The sequence below is a fragment of the Medicago sativa genome, chromosome 6, assembly GCF_051527215.1.
Source record: "Medicago sativa cultivar Bolivia chromosome 6, Bolivia_mono, whole genome shotgun sequence".
In the NCBI taxonomy this organism is placed as follows: domain Eukaryota; kingdom Viridiplantae; phylum Streptophyta; class Magnoliopsida; order Fabales; family Fabaceae; genus Medicago; species Medicago sativa.
This window is the reverse complement of record NC_140754.1, coordinates 18,527,424-18,545,698: the sequence shown is the minus strand read 5'-3', so window position 1 is coordinate 18,545,698 and position 18,275 is coordinate 18,527,424. Positions and strand designations below refer to the sequence as shown.

General features: G+C 31.6%; 2 protein-coding genes across 2 annotated transcripts; both read right to left on the bottom strand.

The window, feature by feature from the left end:
- Positions 1–7,393: 7,393 nt before the first annotated feature.
- On the bottom strand, positions 7,394–8,114 carry LOC146913428 (pectinesterase inhibitor 2-like). The gene has a single exon (XM_085719774.1). It carries the CDS (start codon positions 8,090–8,092, stop codon positions 7,544–7,546), a length of 549 nt encoding a protein of 182 aa, XP_085575900.1. The 5' UTR covers positions 8,093–8,114; the 3' UTR covers positions 7,394–7,543.
- Positions 8,115–16,133: 8,019 nt separating this feature from the next.
- LOC146913427 (pectinesterase inhibitor 2-like) lies at positions 16,134–16,712 on the bottom strand. The gene has a single exon (XM_085720929.1). The coding sequence runs from the start codon at positions 16,689–16,691 to the stop codon at positions 16,134–16,136; it is 558 nt and encodes a 185-aa protein (XP_085577055.1). The 5' UTR covers positions 16,692–16,712.
- Positions 16,713–18,275: the final 1,563 nt, after the last annotated feature.

Genomic DNA, 18,275 nt, shown 5'->3' with positions numbered 1-18,275 from the left:
ATATTTTTTTTATAAATAAAATTTGTGATTTATATAATTCTGACAATAACTTTTATGCATAAATTAACAATGATTTATTTATTTTTTAAATATTTCTAGGAAAGTATTACCTAGTTGATGCAGGATATCCAAACATGAAAGGATATTTATCACCATACAAAGGTGAAAGATATCACATTCCTGATTTTAGAGATGGCAGTCAAGCACAAGGTATTCATGAAGTATTCAATCATGCACATTCATCACTTAGAAATGTCATTGAAAGAACAATTGGTGTTTGGAAGAAAAGATGGCATATTTTATGTGATATGAGACCATTTCCACTAATCAAACAAGAAAAGATCATAGTTGCAACAACAACACTTCATAACTTCATTCGAATATGTGGCGTTCAAGATGAGGAATTCAACAAATTGGATCAAATTCCTGGATATATGCCTGAACGTGAAGAAGAAAGAAGTATTACTGAAGATTCCAGTTCATACAATTTAAGAGTGCAAGATCGGAGCTACATGGATAGAGCTAGAAATCAAATAGCCACTAAGTTGTTGGAAAACAAAAATCGTTCAAGTTTATGAAGTGTTATGTTTCTAATGTTGAATTAATTTCAAACTCTTTCAATTTAATTTACGATAATGTTTTATATAAGAATTTATAAATTTTCATCTGCTCTAAAAAAAAATCAGTACTTTACAAAATTTAAATGTTTATAAAAAAATGCCTTTTATTTTATTGACGATAATTTGTAATAAAATCACAAAACTCTTTTAAAAATATTTTACCAAACATATTTTAACTTAAAAGTGCAAATTAAGTTGGAAAAAACAACAAATACCAAACAACTTCAACTTCAACTTTAAAGTTTTAATTTTCAACTTTATTCTAAAAGTAACTTTTATACCTCTAAAAAGTAGGGCCAAACGCACCCTGAGTAGGTATAAAATAAGTTGAACAATAATTATTAACTTTTCAAAATAACTACCAAACACCTTGTTTTTACTTAGTTCTTTCTTTTGCCCATTTTTAGAAAAAGGCTTTAATCACCCCACTGCTCCTCCACTCAGCTGTATCCAAGCTTATTTATTTATTTATTTTATTTTATTTTCGTAAGTCATTAATTTTTTCTTTAAACCAACAACGTAAGATATTTGATTTCCTCTCCCAACCTTCATCACTTTGGTAAGGTTTATCTTGTTACTAGTAGATTAGGATCTGCATGACGGCCCAAAAACAGCGTGATCACAATTGTTCCGTTGGTTTTGAAGTTGTTTGTAGTTTGTTGTTAGTCCCACATTGCTTATGTTCTTAGATTGTTGATTGTATAAATATGCTTGAGTACCCTCATCCATTGTTATCAAAAACGCGACTTAAGTCCCAAAATCCTGGTTTTTGCGACTTTGCGTAGCTTCAACGACTCAAATCCATAGCAAAGTCCCAAAAACAGGTAAAATCCTATCAAAATCGTGAAATCCATTCAAAATCGCTGGATTTTGAAGGATTTTGTTCATTTTTTGATAAGGGTCAATTTTCTGACCCGGTTCGTAAATTGACCTGATTTGAATCTATGACCCGTTCTATAAATACACAAAAGCCCAAAAATTTTCATTCTTTCACTTCCCCGCATTTATGTATATCTATTTTGTGGACTTTGAACTTTAGTCGTTTATGACTATATGCAATTTATAACATATATTTAACATTATTTTTGTTTTGGTAGAATCCTCGATTTTGATTGCGATTTTACGAGTCCCGACTTTGCTATCCTACAACGATTCTACAAAAGTCCTTGAGTAAAATCCTTCGATTTTGATTGCGATTTTACGAGTCCCGATTTTGCTACTCCCTTTCGACTTGAAGTAAAGTCCCGATTTTGATAACCTTGCCCTCATCATTTAAGTAGTCTTTAGGATGAGATTCAATCACATTTAACATGTTTGACTTTAATCTTTGAGACTACTCTTTTATTGATTGTATGTCATATAAATTCCTTTCCTATCCTATGCGATAAACATACGAAATCTTAGATTGACAGTACACATATTGCATAGAACGACCAATTTAACGCAGTTGTCACAATGAAATTATATGCTGAAGTAGAACCTGACACATGACATTATATGCTAAAGAAGACTACCAAACACCAATTCTAATGATTCTAATAATAAGGGAAATAGGTAGGAGTAATGTATAGACACACAAACACATTGAACTCGTTTCTTCAAAAAAACACTTAGAAAAAGAGAGACATGTTCAATTCTTAATTTTTTTTTCTAATGATTCTAATAATAAGGGAAATAGGTAGGAGTAATGTATAGACACACAAACACATTGAACTCGTTTCTTCAAAAAAACACTTAGAAAAAGAGAGACATGTTCAATTCTTAATTTTTTTTTTGTTTACTATGTTATCGGTACAAAGTTTCAATCGTTGTTTAGCAATGATTAATCTCTATTAAATAATTTATATGGCACGCAAGGTAGGTTCTTTCAAAGACGAATGTGAACAATTTTTCATTTCCTCGGTCCTATCTCTAGTGCAACACCTTTAAATGTTACCAAGCATATGACACATCTTTACAACTTTTAGCTTAAAATTTAAGTTTCCAGTGTTGCAACAGATTTACCGTTTTCTAATTGATAATATATGTTTGTTTTGAAAATTTGGTTGTAAACATAGTTTCAGAAACATAGTTGATTTTGTTATTTACCAACTAATTTTTTGTTTTTATATGGGTGTACCAATACAAATGATGGTTTATAAGAATTTTTCTTATGTATTTTGTTGATGTACATTTGATACTTTTGAAGAGCTAAAATTATAATCTTGCTTTTGTCAAAAAAAATATAATCTTGCTTGACATTTTTATTTATTAAAAAAAACTAATCATTAGGTTTGAGAGGGAAAACATCCCTCACTAAATATTATATTTTACCGAAGAAAATATGAAATCTGTCACAAAATTAGCGATGAATTTAAGAAATCAGTCACTGTTTAACGACGAATTATAAATTTATAACAATCCGTTCACAAAATTGTGATGGAACTCATCCGTCATAAAGCTTAGTCACAAAATCTGTAGCTATAAATGACGGAATTTTATAGTATCCTGTTATTTATTTGCCACATAACTAGCAACAGATTTATTATATATATTTTTTTTTATGAATGTCAGATTTATTATACTTTCGATGGACAAATACTGTCACAAATTGAGATGGATCCTACATTCCTTCGCTAAAGTTTTGTGAGGCCTGATTTTGTTACGATTCTTGGGTCGTCGGTAAATCTGTCACTAATATCATTTATGACGGAAATGTACTACATTAGCGACGAATACCTACCCTCTCCATTTTTCTAGTTGTGGCATATATAAAATGCAATATTATATAGTGTAACAAAAAGAATCAACAAAAGTTATACAAATTAAACTCAAATTAAATATCACTTATTCTCTCTCTCTCTCTCTCTCTCTCTATGAAAAAAAATCACATATTCTTGTTATACCTTAATTTTGGACCTAAAAATACTAGCTCAATTCTTCTTTTCTTGCATTTCAAGTCATTTGATATGTCTCTGATCAGTACATCTTTCTCTGCATTTTATTTCAATGTTACTTGCAAAATTCACATAAAAGGGCATTTTAGTCATTTCCTATGCCAAAATTTCTTTCAATCTTTGAAAATTGTTCGAGTCTTTTCATTTGGTTTGAATAAGTCCTTTTTCAACTCTATGTCAAAATCCATTCCAAAAATTGTGTGTGAAGTCATTTTGAGTCAGTTTTGCCCCTAGGGGCATTTTAGTCTTTTCGTGTGTCAAAACCCTGTTTAAACTCTTAGAATTGTCTCTGAGTCTTTCAATTTTGTTTGTATAAGTTCCAGCTTTAATTTCTTGTTAAAAATCCATTTTAAAATTGCATCTGAGTCATTTTTAGTCGTTTTAGCCCTAGGGGCATTTTGGTCATTTCACACGAAATTTCGGCAGAGAGAGGTTACTTTAAAGTACCTCATTTAAGCCATTGGTTCGTTTTAGTCCGTTTTGTCAATTTTAATCGTTTCACTTTACGTTATTTTCCGGTTACCAATTTTAATTCATTTTATTTTTATTTTAAGTCCTAAAATTCTAAAAATTGCATTTTTAAGTCCATATTGTCCAAGTCATTAGTCCAGTGCCATGTGTCAATTTTGCATTGGTCCAGTCAGTTACAAGTCCTAGTCCACGTGGCAGTGTCCTATTGGTCCAGATACTCTAGTCATCAGCTATAAAAGCCAATTCACCAGTCAAAGTCAGCACCACCATTCATTCAATGCCACATCACAGAAAAATCAGAAACACATTTTCGTTTTCTCTCTCTCCAAAAACGGATCAAACACAGAAAAATTGATGAACACATTGAAGTTCATCAAGATCTTCATCATCCAAGAACCCTAACCACTTTTCCAGCCACACAATCTGTCACAAAATTGCGCAAATTCGACCAATTCGCACAAGACTCAACATCACAAGATCAGTATTACATCGAATTTCGTTTCAATTTTACGAAAAGCAACAAGAACCAGCGCGAATTGGCAAGAAGAAGGTTCTCAGATTTTCATCATCATCGAACCTTCGTTCCTTTCCTGCAATTCAAACCACAGAGGTGATCACAAGAAAAGAAAATTCGAGAGAAAAGAGAAGAGGAAAAGGTCGAATTCGAATCCAATTGCAACACCGAATCCAGCAAAGGCTCAGAGTCGCAGAATCAACACAAGCATTCCGTACGAACATCAAGCAAGTCCAGAACAACACATGCAAAGCCTAGATCGTGAAGAAATAACGAGAAAAGCTAGAAGTGTTTTAAAGATTCAGAAGCTTCGATACAAGTCTCAAGGTAAATACTCTACGAATCTCATGTTAAAAGCTCCGTTCCTAAATGTTTCACAAAAATGCCGAAGCTAAAAAATTAGATCTAGGCTTGTATGTGTCTTACTTCGAAAAATTAGTACGGAATCTAGATGGAGAAGAGGAAGACGAACCGATTGCTGAAAGAAAATTTTAAAAACGATGAGTTTCGTTTTCCGGCGTGGCGGCGCCTCCGGCAACCACCGCGCCGGAAAACTTTCCGGTCATCTTCTTCTTCTGCTCCGACTTGCAGAGCCTTTTAGAGAGAGGGAGAGTTGTTGTAGCTTAGAGAGAGAAAGACGGTATGGGAATGAGGCAAAACCGGTTCACAGGCTTTTATAAGGCCTTGAACCGGTTTGATCCATGTCCAACCCGTACCCAGCCTTAACCCAGCCTCTTAGGCCCAACGTTTTTTGCCTGGATATTTCTTGTTAGTTCTGTTGCTGTTTGCACCACCCAGCGTTGCTTTTTGCACTCCTGCCACGCCTAAAAATTCTTTGAAAATTCTACAAAAATTCCAGTAGTCTCTTTGATGCTTTTTTGATAATTTTGATGTATTTTACGTGCCAAATCTTGATCACAACATGTAGAAAAATGTTTGGTTCTTGATTGATACTTTGTGTCAATTGTTGTTCAAATCTTGGTGAAATTTCTAAAAGTTTTTTTGTGAAGTTGTTGTGATCAACTATTGGCATTAGATATTTGTTTTTACATATGGAAACTTGCTTCAAGAAAATATGTGTTCATGTTTTGTTAATTTGTGCATTCTTTGTTATATTTTGTGGAAATTGTGATGTGGTTTTATTCTTAAAACTTTGATGCATAAATGAGGCCTTGAGTATGAGATGTTTGGAGTGAATTTGACTCTTAGATATGATGTATACCTACTGTTCTTGAATGAGTCTATGTGAATCTTGTGTTTGTTAAATAATGTGAAGTATCTTGTGAAATAAAGTGCATAAAAGAACTAAAAAATTCCATGATCTTTGGTATAGTTAATGACCTTGATCCTCATATTTTTCCCTTGAACTAAGTCACTCAAAATTTCTCTAATATCATGAGGATTTAGGCCTTTAACCTTGCTTTAGAATTGTGTTAGAATTGGCAAGTTTCTTTTATCACTTTTGGTTAATTTGGTTTGTTACTTCACTTTCAAGTTACATTTACTTTGCTATGCCTTTAGTATGTTGTTTCTATTCCATTTGTGCTACTAACTCCTTTTGTTTCATGTCTCCTATCCCATAGCATCTTGCATATTCACTTTGCATATTTCTCTTTTTTTCTTTCTTTCAATTTCATGCAAAAATTAGAATGTAAAGATTTAGGAATTCTTGTAATATTTTACTTTTATGCCTTTAAATTCTTGCAAGACCATAGAATGTATCTAGGCCAATGATGTAATAAGGACAATGGACTCTAATAATGTACACCGCACAAGCACCGACACATGCACACACATCACTTTAGGTATATAGCTAGAATATGCATGTTTAGATGTATGTTTAGGATTGTATGTTTAGATGAATGCTTAGGATTTACCCTTAGAAAAAATCATTTTCCAAAAAAATATGAACAAACTTCACTCAAATGCTTTTCTTAATAAACCTTGGGATCAAAATCCCATTGAATTTTCCTTTTATTTTCTTAATCAAAAATTCAATGAAAATAATCATATTTGACTTCTTTTGCAAATGACTAATTCAACCCCACTTTTTACAATCTCATGCCCTTGAGGCCTCTTTCTATTCTTCAAACTCCAATTTTCAAACTTAAAATCGACCAACAAAAACAAAAACATTTTTTGGAAAAGAACTACGGTGGATTTGATCCCTTAAACGGGTACGTAGGCAAGGAACAAAATTCCTTCAATTCAACTAAAATAAAAATTCAAACACATTCTTCTCCCTCCAATTCTTCACTTAGAAACTCTTAGGTTTAATATCACTTTTCAAAATAGCATTTAAAAATAAAGCGCGCGCGTAGAAATTAAAGACGGTTCCTATAGGTTACTATAGTCGTTATGGGTGCCTAACACCTTCCCGTAGCGAAAACAACTCCCGGACCTCGATTCTCAAGGGTCTTGCTTGCTTTTTCCCTTCCCAAGAAAAAACGAGATATCACCGGTTAAAAAGGTTCAAACGTAATCAATGTTTGACACCCGAAAAACCAAGATAAAACAATTCTCTTCACCCCTACCTCCAATTATGTCACAAAACTATCGGTTATCAAATAAGCAAAAGCGTTGCAAAGGATATGGATTTCAACCATCTGAGATGCAGATGATTACTAATCTTCGTCTGAGAATTTGCTTGCCACTTTTCACGAGTCTTTCCTTCTAGCCATGTTTTTTCCATCAACAATGCTCGAACTCGAGACATTGTTGAAACCAACTCTAGTTATACTCAAATCAATGTAAGGTCGAAGAAGTGGTATCTAGTTAAATAGTTATTACTAATTTTTTAGAATAAATAAAAATAAAATACCTTCAGTTTTAAGAATTGGAGAAGGGAAAATATTTTATTAAATAAATTGGCACTAAAAGTCATTTTACAAGACTATTCTCATCGAGTCATCACCTCATAGACAAAGGTAGAATACAAAGAAAAAACTCGAAATGAAATAACTATGAAACAATCCAATTATTATCCCTTCTAAAAAACTAATTTATTTTCCAAGATTTAAGTATTTTGTTATAATTTGAAAAACTTGAGCACCTTGTTGAAGGTTTTCAACATACTTTGCGAGTAAAGGGCTGGTTTCATGTTCATGTAGACTATCAATACATTCAAGAATGTATTTCATGATATCAGCTGACTCTTTAGCCATGGCTGGATACTTTCTGAAATACAAACTTATTTGTGCATCCGTAAGGCTAGAAGTGACACTATCTCCATGGTTCAAAAGATCAATATCACAACGATAATAATAGTTTGCTACGGTAGCATTTTCAGCACTATGAATCAAACTTATTATTAGGTTAAGTGTTTCGGACGTATTATCATTAAGCACATCAATTGTGTATCGTGCAAGGTCGACAAGATCTACACCTTTTGCACCTCCTGACTTCGAGTTGAGAAGATTTGAGCAATATGATTGATTAGAGGCTTCTTTGCAAATGATATCTACGTCAACAACTTTGGCTGAAATTGAATTGGAGGAAGCAAAACATAGAATAAGAAGCACCAACAAGAGAGAGGAGTTTTGCCTCATCATTTTGTGTTGTTTTTCTTTATGATTTTTCTTCTTTTATTTGTGTTTTGCTTCTTGATTTTATACATGGCTTTATAGAGTATTTGGATGAATATGTTAATAGAGTTTAATCATTATATTTTGTCGATGTATAATTATTTTACACATACATGCAATGATGTATGTATTGTCACATCAATTAATGAATATGACAACTCTTATGTTTTCACCTTTATTAATCGACATGACAACACTTCATTGGATATGTGTAAAATATTTTGGGAGTAGTTAGTACACTACGTCAATGGATAATGATTTTCCACATGTATCCTAGGATGTGTTGATACGTCAATTAATAAATACGACAACTCTCATGTTGTCCTATTCACTAATTGACGTGGTAACACATCATTGAATTCATGCGTAAAATTATTGTTCACATATACCAATTAAATTCTATTTGATATGAACAATAATTTTAATTTGGTAATGAATTTCTTTCTGGTCAATTACAATACCAATTAAATTATATTCGATATGAACAATAATTTTAATTTGGTCAATTACAATGAATTTCTTTCTGGTCAATTACAAATGAAATATAATTTGGTCAATTACAATGAATAATAATTAATGATTTTTTAAAAGAAGTGAAATTGTGTTTTTTAATCGTTGCTTAATTGCAATCCATTAAACCAGCCGGTCATTATTATAAATATTTCTTTTCTAAAATTATTGTAAAATTGATATATCTTGTTTATAATATAGTCCACATATATTATTTATTTAATGATTATCATAAAAGAATATTTGCTAAAAAATAATAATAATATTTGCTTATCATGATGATCGGATAGAGGATTATCAAATATTGGTCCATCTAATATAGACAAAGAGAATAGTCTAAATGTTGACCTTTACACTGGCTCCATCCGTAATTTTAAAACCCTTTTGAGATTTTATTTATTTTTTATAAGACACTTTTTAAATTTTAATTGATATAATTATTTGTTTACTACTTTACCCCTATTTATGTTACATATTGTTCTGCAATATATAATAAATATTATATGAGAACATTAACAAATTCATTCTTCTAAAGGGTAAACATGTAAATCAATAGTAGTAGTCAACAAAATTAATTTAACAATCAACATTCATAATTCTTGTGTTTTTTCACAAGGGTCTTATGTTTAGGGAGACGAATGTAGTAATTTTACAGAACTAATATTACAAAAAACGTATGAATTATGGAGGCTAAATCTTGCTTATTACGACGGTCTTAGCCACCACCATAAACGAAATTGATGTCTTCCATGACATCCTAATTTTAGCTGCACTAAGTTAAAAACCGGGTTTAAGAAGAACCGTTATTCAAGCTGTCATGATATGCTTTAATAAAATGGCAGCTAATTTTTAGAGTAAAACGGCGATTTCACCCGCGGTAAAATGGAATTTTGAACCGCGGCAACATCACTTTTACTGGTACTACTACAAATTGTTGTTCATATATAAACTGTGAAAAGAAACAAAAAAGTTAGGGAACTGCATTTATACTTTAAGTAAAGGAACACGGCCACATTTTTCAAACACATGAAAACTTGATTTAATAGATAACAAGCAATCTAAGAAATGCTGATAGCTTCCTACTTAGCATTTAATCAAATCTCAATGAAGTTCCAGAAATTCACAAATATGTTCCACAATAGTATTCAATCGAACAAGCAATATTCTTATAAAGCAAGATCATTGATCCAAAGTTCAAAGTTAATCAGTTAATCATTGATCCAAAGTTCAAAGTTTATAAAGCACATCAAATACATAACCAGATGAGTGCGAAAATAATCCATCACGAGAACAAGTTGTTGGTTTAAATTCAAGTTAGTATAGTTGATTAGTGTTTTAATCAAGGCTTGTTTGGTTAAAAACACATTGTAACCTATTTGGTTATAGGAGACATTCTTTCATGGTCACAAATATAAATGAATAGTGTTTGGTCACACACATAAAAATGCTTTTCCTCAAAAATACTAAATCATTATATTATCAATTTCATTTTTATTATTTAAAAAAAAAAAAAGACTTATGTGTGTCCAAACACTATTCCTTTATGTTTGTGCCCATGGTAAAATTTATTTGGTTATAGTTGGTTATTAGTTTGTTACAGTTTTAGCTAGATTTTGGCATAAGTAGTTAGGGTTTGAGAGATGACTTGTTTCTCAAGCTACTTAACAAAATCATGTATATAAACTCCATGATGTATGTGTAATTCACAATCTAATTAATTCACAATTTACATATTTCAATTCTCCTCATTCTCTCTTCTTATTCTCTCAAAATTCCTGAAATCAAAAACCCTAAAAAACCTAGCTTGCATAGCAAGCATTGTCAGCTGCGCTAACACAAGTAAGATCATACAAACTCACTTGCATGTTGTACAATCCCAACGACATTTTGCAGAAATAAATATGTATTTGTATCACTCTATGCATAATGTTCATCCATAAATAAAGCATAATATATGCTATATTTGGTGTCCTTTATTTTGTTCTACAGACGGTAATTTCTGATAGCACACAACCTAGAAGTATATGCAACAAAAAAACACGAGGTGATGGAAGTCATAAAGGTCACAGTTATAACAAATTGCCTGCTTGCAATTTTCTAATCAATTAAATTTTCATTTTTTATGAGTTTTCTTTTGAGTGATTCGTATTTATACGGCGCCATTTGTTCTATTGTTTATGCCTTACCGTCTATGTCGTCTTAAACATGGATTTGGTTATTGTTGGAACATGTGTGGAAATTGAGTAAAAAGACTAAACACAAATTCCCATGTTGGGTAGAACTAGTGTTGTGTGAATTGAAAAAAGTGGTAGTCCCACATCGGATGGAACACACACATTAGTAGTGTTTATATAGTGGGGGTGTACCTCTAATTAATGGGGGTACATAATTATGTTTAGTGGGGGTGTATCTCTAATTAATGGGGGTACATAATTATGTGAACGAAGTAAGCACTAGAGAAAAAATATATATTGATATATATTTTATTCTTGGACTAAAAATGATATCATAAGTGAACGAAGTAAGCACTAGAGAAAAAATATATATTGATATATATTTTATTATTTGGAAATGATAAATTTTTTATTATTGATATATATTTTATTATTTGGAAATGATAAATTTTTTATTATTTGGAAATGATAAATTAAATAATTAATTTAATCATTATTAGAAAGTGTTTTCTTAGTCCCCAAGTTTTGCTAAAATATTTGGGTACATAATCTAATATATTTTAGTACTTGATCTGAAATATATTTTGGTACATAATATAATATATTTTGGTACTCAATTAAGATTGTATTAGATCTAATATGTGAATTACTTAATCACAAAGTAATATATTACTTGTTCCCAAGGTTTCTCATATTTCTTGTTCCCAAAGTTTCTCACTTATTAGTTGTGAATTTTCCCTATAAATAGAGAACTCACATAGTACATTCCACACACCAAAGAGTTTCATTGAGTTGTCGGGAACTCTTTCTCTCTTCTCCCTCCAGCTTGTGTTAACGAGCTATTCTTCTCCTCATCTCATTTTTCTGTCCCTTCGGATTTAAGAGTGTTCTTAAGATCATAGTCCCTTTTCGGTTTAAGGTCCCTTCGGAATTAAGAATGGTCTTAAAAACATAGTCCCTTCGATAATATAAGTCCCTTCGGAATAAAGAGTACTATTAAGATCATAGTCCCTTTTCGTAATAATAATGTCCCGTCGGAATTAAGAATGATCTTAACGGTATATAAATTATTTCAATAATTTTCTATTTGAGGAGAAATTGTGGTATCACCATATTTGAGTGGTCATAGTGCCATATTGATGTTTTGGAGAAATTAAAGCTAGAATGGTGATAACACCATATTTGAGTGGTCTCAGCACCATAACAGAGTGGTAACAATACCATATTAAAGTGGTTTCAGTATTAAAAGAGTGGTCTTATTACCATATTGAAGGTGTAATTCTCGAACGGTTTTCTACAGTGCAGTAGTTAACCGCACAGTTGTAGCTGGACTTGTTTTATCCTGGAGGCGGCGTGGTTGATAGTCTGTCTTGCACAATTTTGGGCAGTGGCACGAAAGGTCTTAAAGAGAGCGACCTGGTCGTGACTCAACCTAGTAACAACTTCGGTAGATAATAGAATTTGGAAATCCAAATACAACAGTTTAGAAATCCAAAAACAACAGTTATTAATAATTTTTTGTCATTAAAAAAATGAATAGAGTGCATTCAGTCAAATGCATTTGGTACATAATGATCTAGGGCCGGAATCAAATTTTAGCTTTGATTCAACATACTTAGTCAGGTTAGGAGTGAAGCCTTTAATTATATTATCTTACCAGAATGAACGTTCAATGGATACTCAAAATGAAGCAATATTGATTTCATTATAAAATTTCATCAAATAATCTCGATGCTTCAAAAGCTTAAGTTGGGCTTCTTGGGATTTTAAGGGGTTTTTCAAAATTTCAATCGACTTATCAGAATTAATTTGATAAAAAATTAATCAATCTATGAGCAATATCTAGCAACAATATTGAATCTTACTTTTAATATTATACACAATGAGCAATATCTAGCAACACATCATTGCCACCCAAGTGACAATAATGCAATGTGATCGGACGAATTTCATTCAGGTCACTCATGTCTCTCAACATGATGTGTGGAATACCCATCAACTGACTTTATAGTCATCCTGTTTCAGTCATCCTGTTTCGCACAACGTACGAACGAAAACAAAGTATTTGACTCCTACATCTAGGGTACATAGTGGTTTCATGTCGAAGGGTGTAATGCACCACTATAACTATGAGAGTAACTAATGACACTTACACAACATTCTATGTAGTATTATTATCATTGTGGGTCAATCAAATATAAATATTACTCCTAATATTTTTATCTATGTGAAGAAATGATAACTATTTACACCCATGATATGTATGATGTTATCACATCTTTACACACATAATAGTCTTTATGTTTTAATGCTATCTCATTTCAAAATAAAGTTTGACTACATATACTTTAAGAATATTATCCTCATATTTAATGGGGGTCTCATGATTAAGTCGTACTTAACGTTCGATTAAATGCACTAATTATTCTAGGGACTTTATTTTTTTAAAAACAAAATAAAATGTAAAAAGAAAGACTTTATAGTGTGTGTGCACGCGTGCACACACACCTTGTGGTCAATATTAAAACAAAAAACCACTTTTTAGATTCATTTAATAAATTATGTATGTGGTATATAATATAGATATCACACGTTATTTAGTCGATGAATCTAAAAAACACGTTTTTGCTTATAATACCGACCACAAGATGTATATATCAAGGTCATGATACAAAATCAAATCCAATCAATACATATTTTCTATTAGGGCTTACTCCAACAGGGTCATGCCTTTTCCATTGTCCCTTATCAAATATTTCTTTTGTTCCTCCATTTTTCCATGCAGCTCTGATTCATTAACATTAGAAAAGGGCACAATTAGTCAAAACTCCCAGACAATATAACAATGCAATGTCAATGATGTAAAAAGTTCCAGCAACATAGTATATACAACAGTGACATCCAAAACAATGTTACAATATCAAGGACAACTACATGTGCTTCAATGGTTTAAAAAATACATACGATTTCAAATATTATCTGCCATTATCAATCAAGGTGTGTATAAACTAATTTCCTAAACAGTAAACAACTATAATCACAATAGCACAAAAGATTAACCAACCAAAATCATATCAACCAATTTAAATGGTTTATAAATAAGAAATTGTAAATTAAGAAAACAACATGCACATATGGATCAAGCGAACATTATAACATTGAACTCAAACCAAGAAGAATTACAAAGAAACCTTTATATTACATCTCCTATATGTTGGAACAAAATGTGTTTAACAATAAACCTTAGAGAGTTTTGATGATAACAAGGTATTAAAAATTGTCAATTGGACTAGCTAATATTTGTTCAAGTGTACATGACCATAGTTAAAAAGTTACATCATATAAAGGTTCTGAAGAACAAAAGAGAGCTAAGGAATCAAGGAAAAGGAAGCTTGAAAGCGTCTGAAGAAAAGTGCTCCTGAAGTCAAAAGTGCTCCTAAAGACAAAGTGCTCCTGAAGATGATGATGTCATCAGAAGCTGAAGTTCATCAGAAGCAAGTTACTCAGAAGCAACCTCATCAGAAGCTGAAAATCACTAGAAGCTGAAGATTCAAGATTTAACACTTCAAAAGCTGTCTATTGAATTCGAAAGCAATGCAGAAGGCTGGAAATACAAAGCAACGATCATTTTGTGAAGATTTGAACGCATTGGATGCTTATCTTCAAAAAGCGTTGACAAAGTACAAAGTGTACGAAGTGTACAACCACTATCTCCACTACTCTGTAGTGTCCACGCTACAAGACAAGAAAACAGCTCCAGAATAATAACTATGCCTGCAAAGATGTTCCTTCACAATGGGAATGGATTTCAAATTGGTTCTTCATATGACAACAACCAAATCAGGGAAAAGATCATTGATGAAAGATCAAAATATTTAAGTCTAGGGTTTCAGGGTTATTCTGGAGAAAAATCCAACCCTGGACTTAAATTTTTTTTCTTTATTATTCTAGAGAAAAAACCAACCCTAGACTTAAATTTTTTTCTTTACACCAAAAATAAAGAAAAAAGATATTATGGCCAAGTGGTATTGAATTTGGATTTTTTTAACAAGGTCTCAGGGTTCTCTGTAAAAAAGAAGTTCTCTTTGAGCATTGTTAATGAAAAAAATGCGAGTAAAAAGGAGACCAATAAAAGTTGGTCAACTAAATTTTCTAAAATATCTTAACTTTTAACAAAAGTCGGTGAATACTCCACCAAAAACATATCTAACAAAATAAATATTTTGTTCTTTCATATTTAAAAAGAATGTTGTTTGGATCAGAGTTTTTTTTTTGTTACAAATGCTAAAGAGCAAAACAAACAAAAAGAAAACCAAAAACAAAAAGAGAACTAAAGCCTCAAAAAGAAGGCTCCAGTAGCATCATTCTAGAGGAGAGGCAAGTGCTCCGAAGGAGGAGAATCGTGACACATGAAGGCAATGTTCGACGAGGCACCAAGCTTAGCCAAGAAATTTACACACTGGTTACCCTCCTTGAGGGTGCGGGTAATAGTTGCTTGAGTGTAAGATAAAGGACCAATGAGTGTATTATCTTATATTCAAGGACCAATGTGTTACAAATAAATAAGATAAAGGACCTTGAGTGTAATTTTGCATATTTGGGAAAAATTAATATGGAAAACATAAGAATAAAAAAAAAATACAAAATGAGTCAATATACTCATCTCTCTTGTTGGTCCTTCTTCTTCTATGTGTTGATTCCTCCAATTCAATTTCTGCCAAAGTTGCTGAAGTAGATGTCATTTACATAGAAACCTCCAATCAGTCGTATTCCTCAAATCTTCTCAATTTAAAGCCAGGAGGAGCAAAAGGTGTAGATCTTCTTGACCCTACACACTACACAATTGATGAAGCAACTTAAAAAGAGCAACTTTGCATTGAAAAATATAATATTTTAACTTTTAAGAAGTTGAATGCACAACTTTTGATATGTATATTTCGATAATGAGTTCATTAACACACGCCTTGCCTAAACAAATTGCTTAATTGATTGATCAAAGTGGTATAATATAACGGAAATTTGAGAGTTTAAAGTCCATAGAAAATCGGGTGTTGTAAAATGATCGATAATGTCACTTTATTTGAAAAACTTTATCTCTTCAACCATTTTTTAAATGCATTTTACTTTTATTTTGATGGAATATTGTTCATGTTGGTGATCCAATTCAATATTGTTCAAGTTTAAAGGGCCTCCTTATATCTAGAAAGTACAAACTAGAGACAAGAATCACATCATGCAAACTAGAAATAGACAAGAAATTAAGTTGGTCAAATTGACTAATTTATTATAAAATTATTCAAGAAATAGAAACCTAAACTAGTAATCTACTTTAGTAATAACAACACCATATTTGTGATAATAAGAGCAATTTGGCCAACAACATCAACATATTTTGGAAGCAAAGATGTATCTTTATAGAGAGATAAATCCCTTGCATCCCGATGAACACTCTGATCTCCGGTGAGGCAGTCATAACCATCGTTCGTGATAGCAGTCATATGTACATACACACCATAATAATCAAAAGCCTTCAATTGTTGTTGAGCTTTAATAACCTCACCAAGAGCTCCTCCATCCAATCGAAAATGAGACAAACAGTTTTCGTAATGATCTTGTTTATTGCAATCACTGCCACTATGTGCGATTAGTTCTGTGATTAGATTGACTGTATTCGATACATTGGTATGAAGCACGCCAATGGTGTATTGTGCAAGACTATTGAGGTCTTGACCTACACCACCCGGCTTTGATTTGAGAAGAGTTAAACAAAAAAAAGGTTCTTTGGCTTCCTTGCAAATAGCTTGCACATCAACAACATTAGCTGCATAGGAGGATGCAACACAAAAAAGAAACACAACAACTAGGGTTAAGAAATGGGCCATAATGTTTTTGTTTGTTCTCAATTTTCCCTATTGTATGTTGGTGATTTCCTTTGTTTCACTCATTAGCGGCTTTTATATAGATATAGATAGATTTCATCAACTGAAAAAAAAAAAAAAAAATTATGGTCAATACCATATCTTTATCTTTATCTTTATATCAAACATATTAAACATTAAACATTAAACAAATGCCTTGCAAAGGTTTCAAAGTACAATATCTTCAATTTACACTTTCTTTGATACATATTGGTAAAAGCAAAATGTTTATATATATATATATATATATATATATATATATATATATATAATGAATAATTTAATGGTGCATAAAAGACACTAATTAAGTTCATATTATTTAGTGATTAAAAAATTCATATTATTTATCGCCAAAAAAATTAAAAACAATTGTGATGAGAATGAACAATTTTTTTTTTGAAGGAAGTGATAAGAATGAACTTAATCACTCATGAACATAAAAAAAATATTTATTAAAGTTAATATAAATCAAATCAAATCAAATAAAAATTCATAGATTGTGAAAAAACATTCAAAATTTGAATGGTAGAGTTGACTAAAAAGCAATGACCAAAAGTAGTGATGAAAAACTTTTGAAAGACTTAAAGTCGAGGAAAAAATCTAGGGGAGCCAAAACGAAAAAATATAAATATTTATAGGGACCATTTATGTTATTTTAAGAGAATTTCTTTTCCACGCTTTGTCTTTCTTATGATCCCTCCAAATTTCTCATTTAATCCTCGTTAGGAATATATAATCCAAAAAAAAAAAAAACACTTCAGATTATATAATTTGAAATATGCTTGTATATAATTAACACTCAAAAATTCTCGCATTTCAACAATTACGATTTTCTGGCCTAAACTTCTCCAAACTATCCAAAATCCAAACCACCAGACATTGTGTCATTCTTGAAGTGAAGTTGATATCACCACATTTCAACCACTAAACTAAATATTAGTTCACATTTGTTCAAGTTTTTTTTGGATAAGCCATGAGAAAGGACAAACATCAAGAGGAAGCACCGGCATCCCAACAAATTTGATTCCTTGCAAACCAAATGACATTCACTGAGTTAATAACAGCTTACATGGATACGATCTTGCACTGAGGGGAAGCTTGCTTGTTCTTTGTTGTCAACAAATCATCCAAAGAAGCATAACTATATTGTTGTTTAACACATAAGCTAGCCAATTCCATATATAACCAACATATGAGCAATAAAAAAATAGATGTTGAGATAACTCAGGTTGCTTGTAGCATAAGTTACAGACAGAGGGGATGCTAAAACCTCTAGAGATCATGTTTTCATCAGACCTAAGTTTGTTGTGGAATAATCTCCAAAAGTGAAGGGATTTGGATGGTGGTATTGCTGAGTTCCAAATAATCTTTCCCCTAGGGTTTTGCACAAAGGGAGCTTGAAAGCTATATTCCAGTTTTAAAGTTAATTTTCCACTATGAACATGACTCCATATTCCCTCATCTTTTAACTCTACCATTGGGATTTGGGATCTTGATTTTGCTTACAATGTTTAGAAGATTAGGGAAGTAATAATGTTGAATGTAATA

Coding starts and splice junctions, on each gene's coding strand:
- LOC146913428 (XM_085719774.1), bottom strand. CDS start 8,092: ATGATGAGGCAAAACTCCTCTCTCTTGTTGGTGCTTCTTATTCTATGT.
- LOC146913427 (XM_085720929.1), bottom strand. CDS start 16,691: ATGGCCCATTTCTTAACCCTAGTTGTTGTGTTTCTTTTTTGTGTTGCA.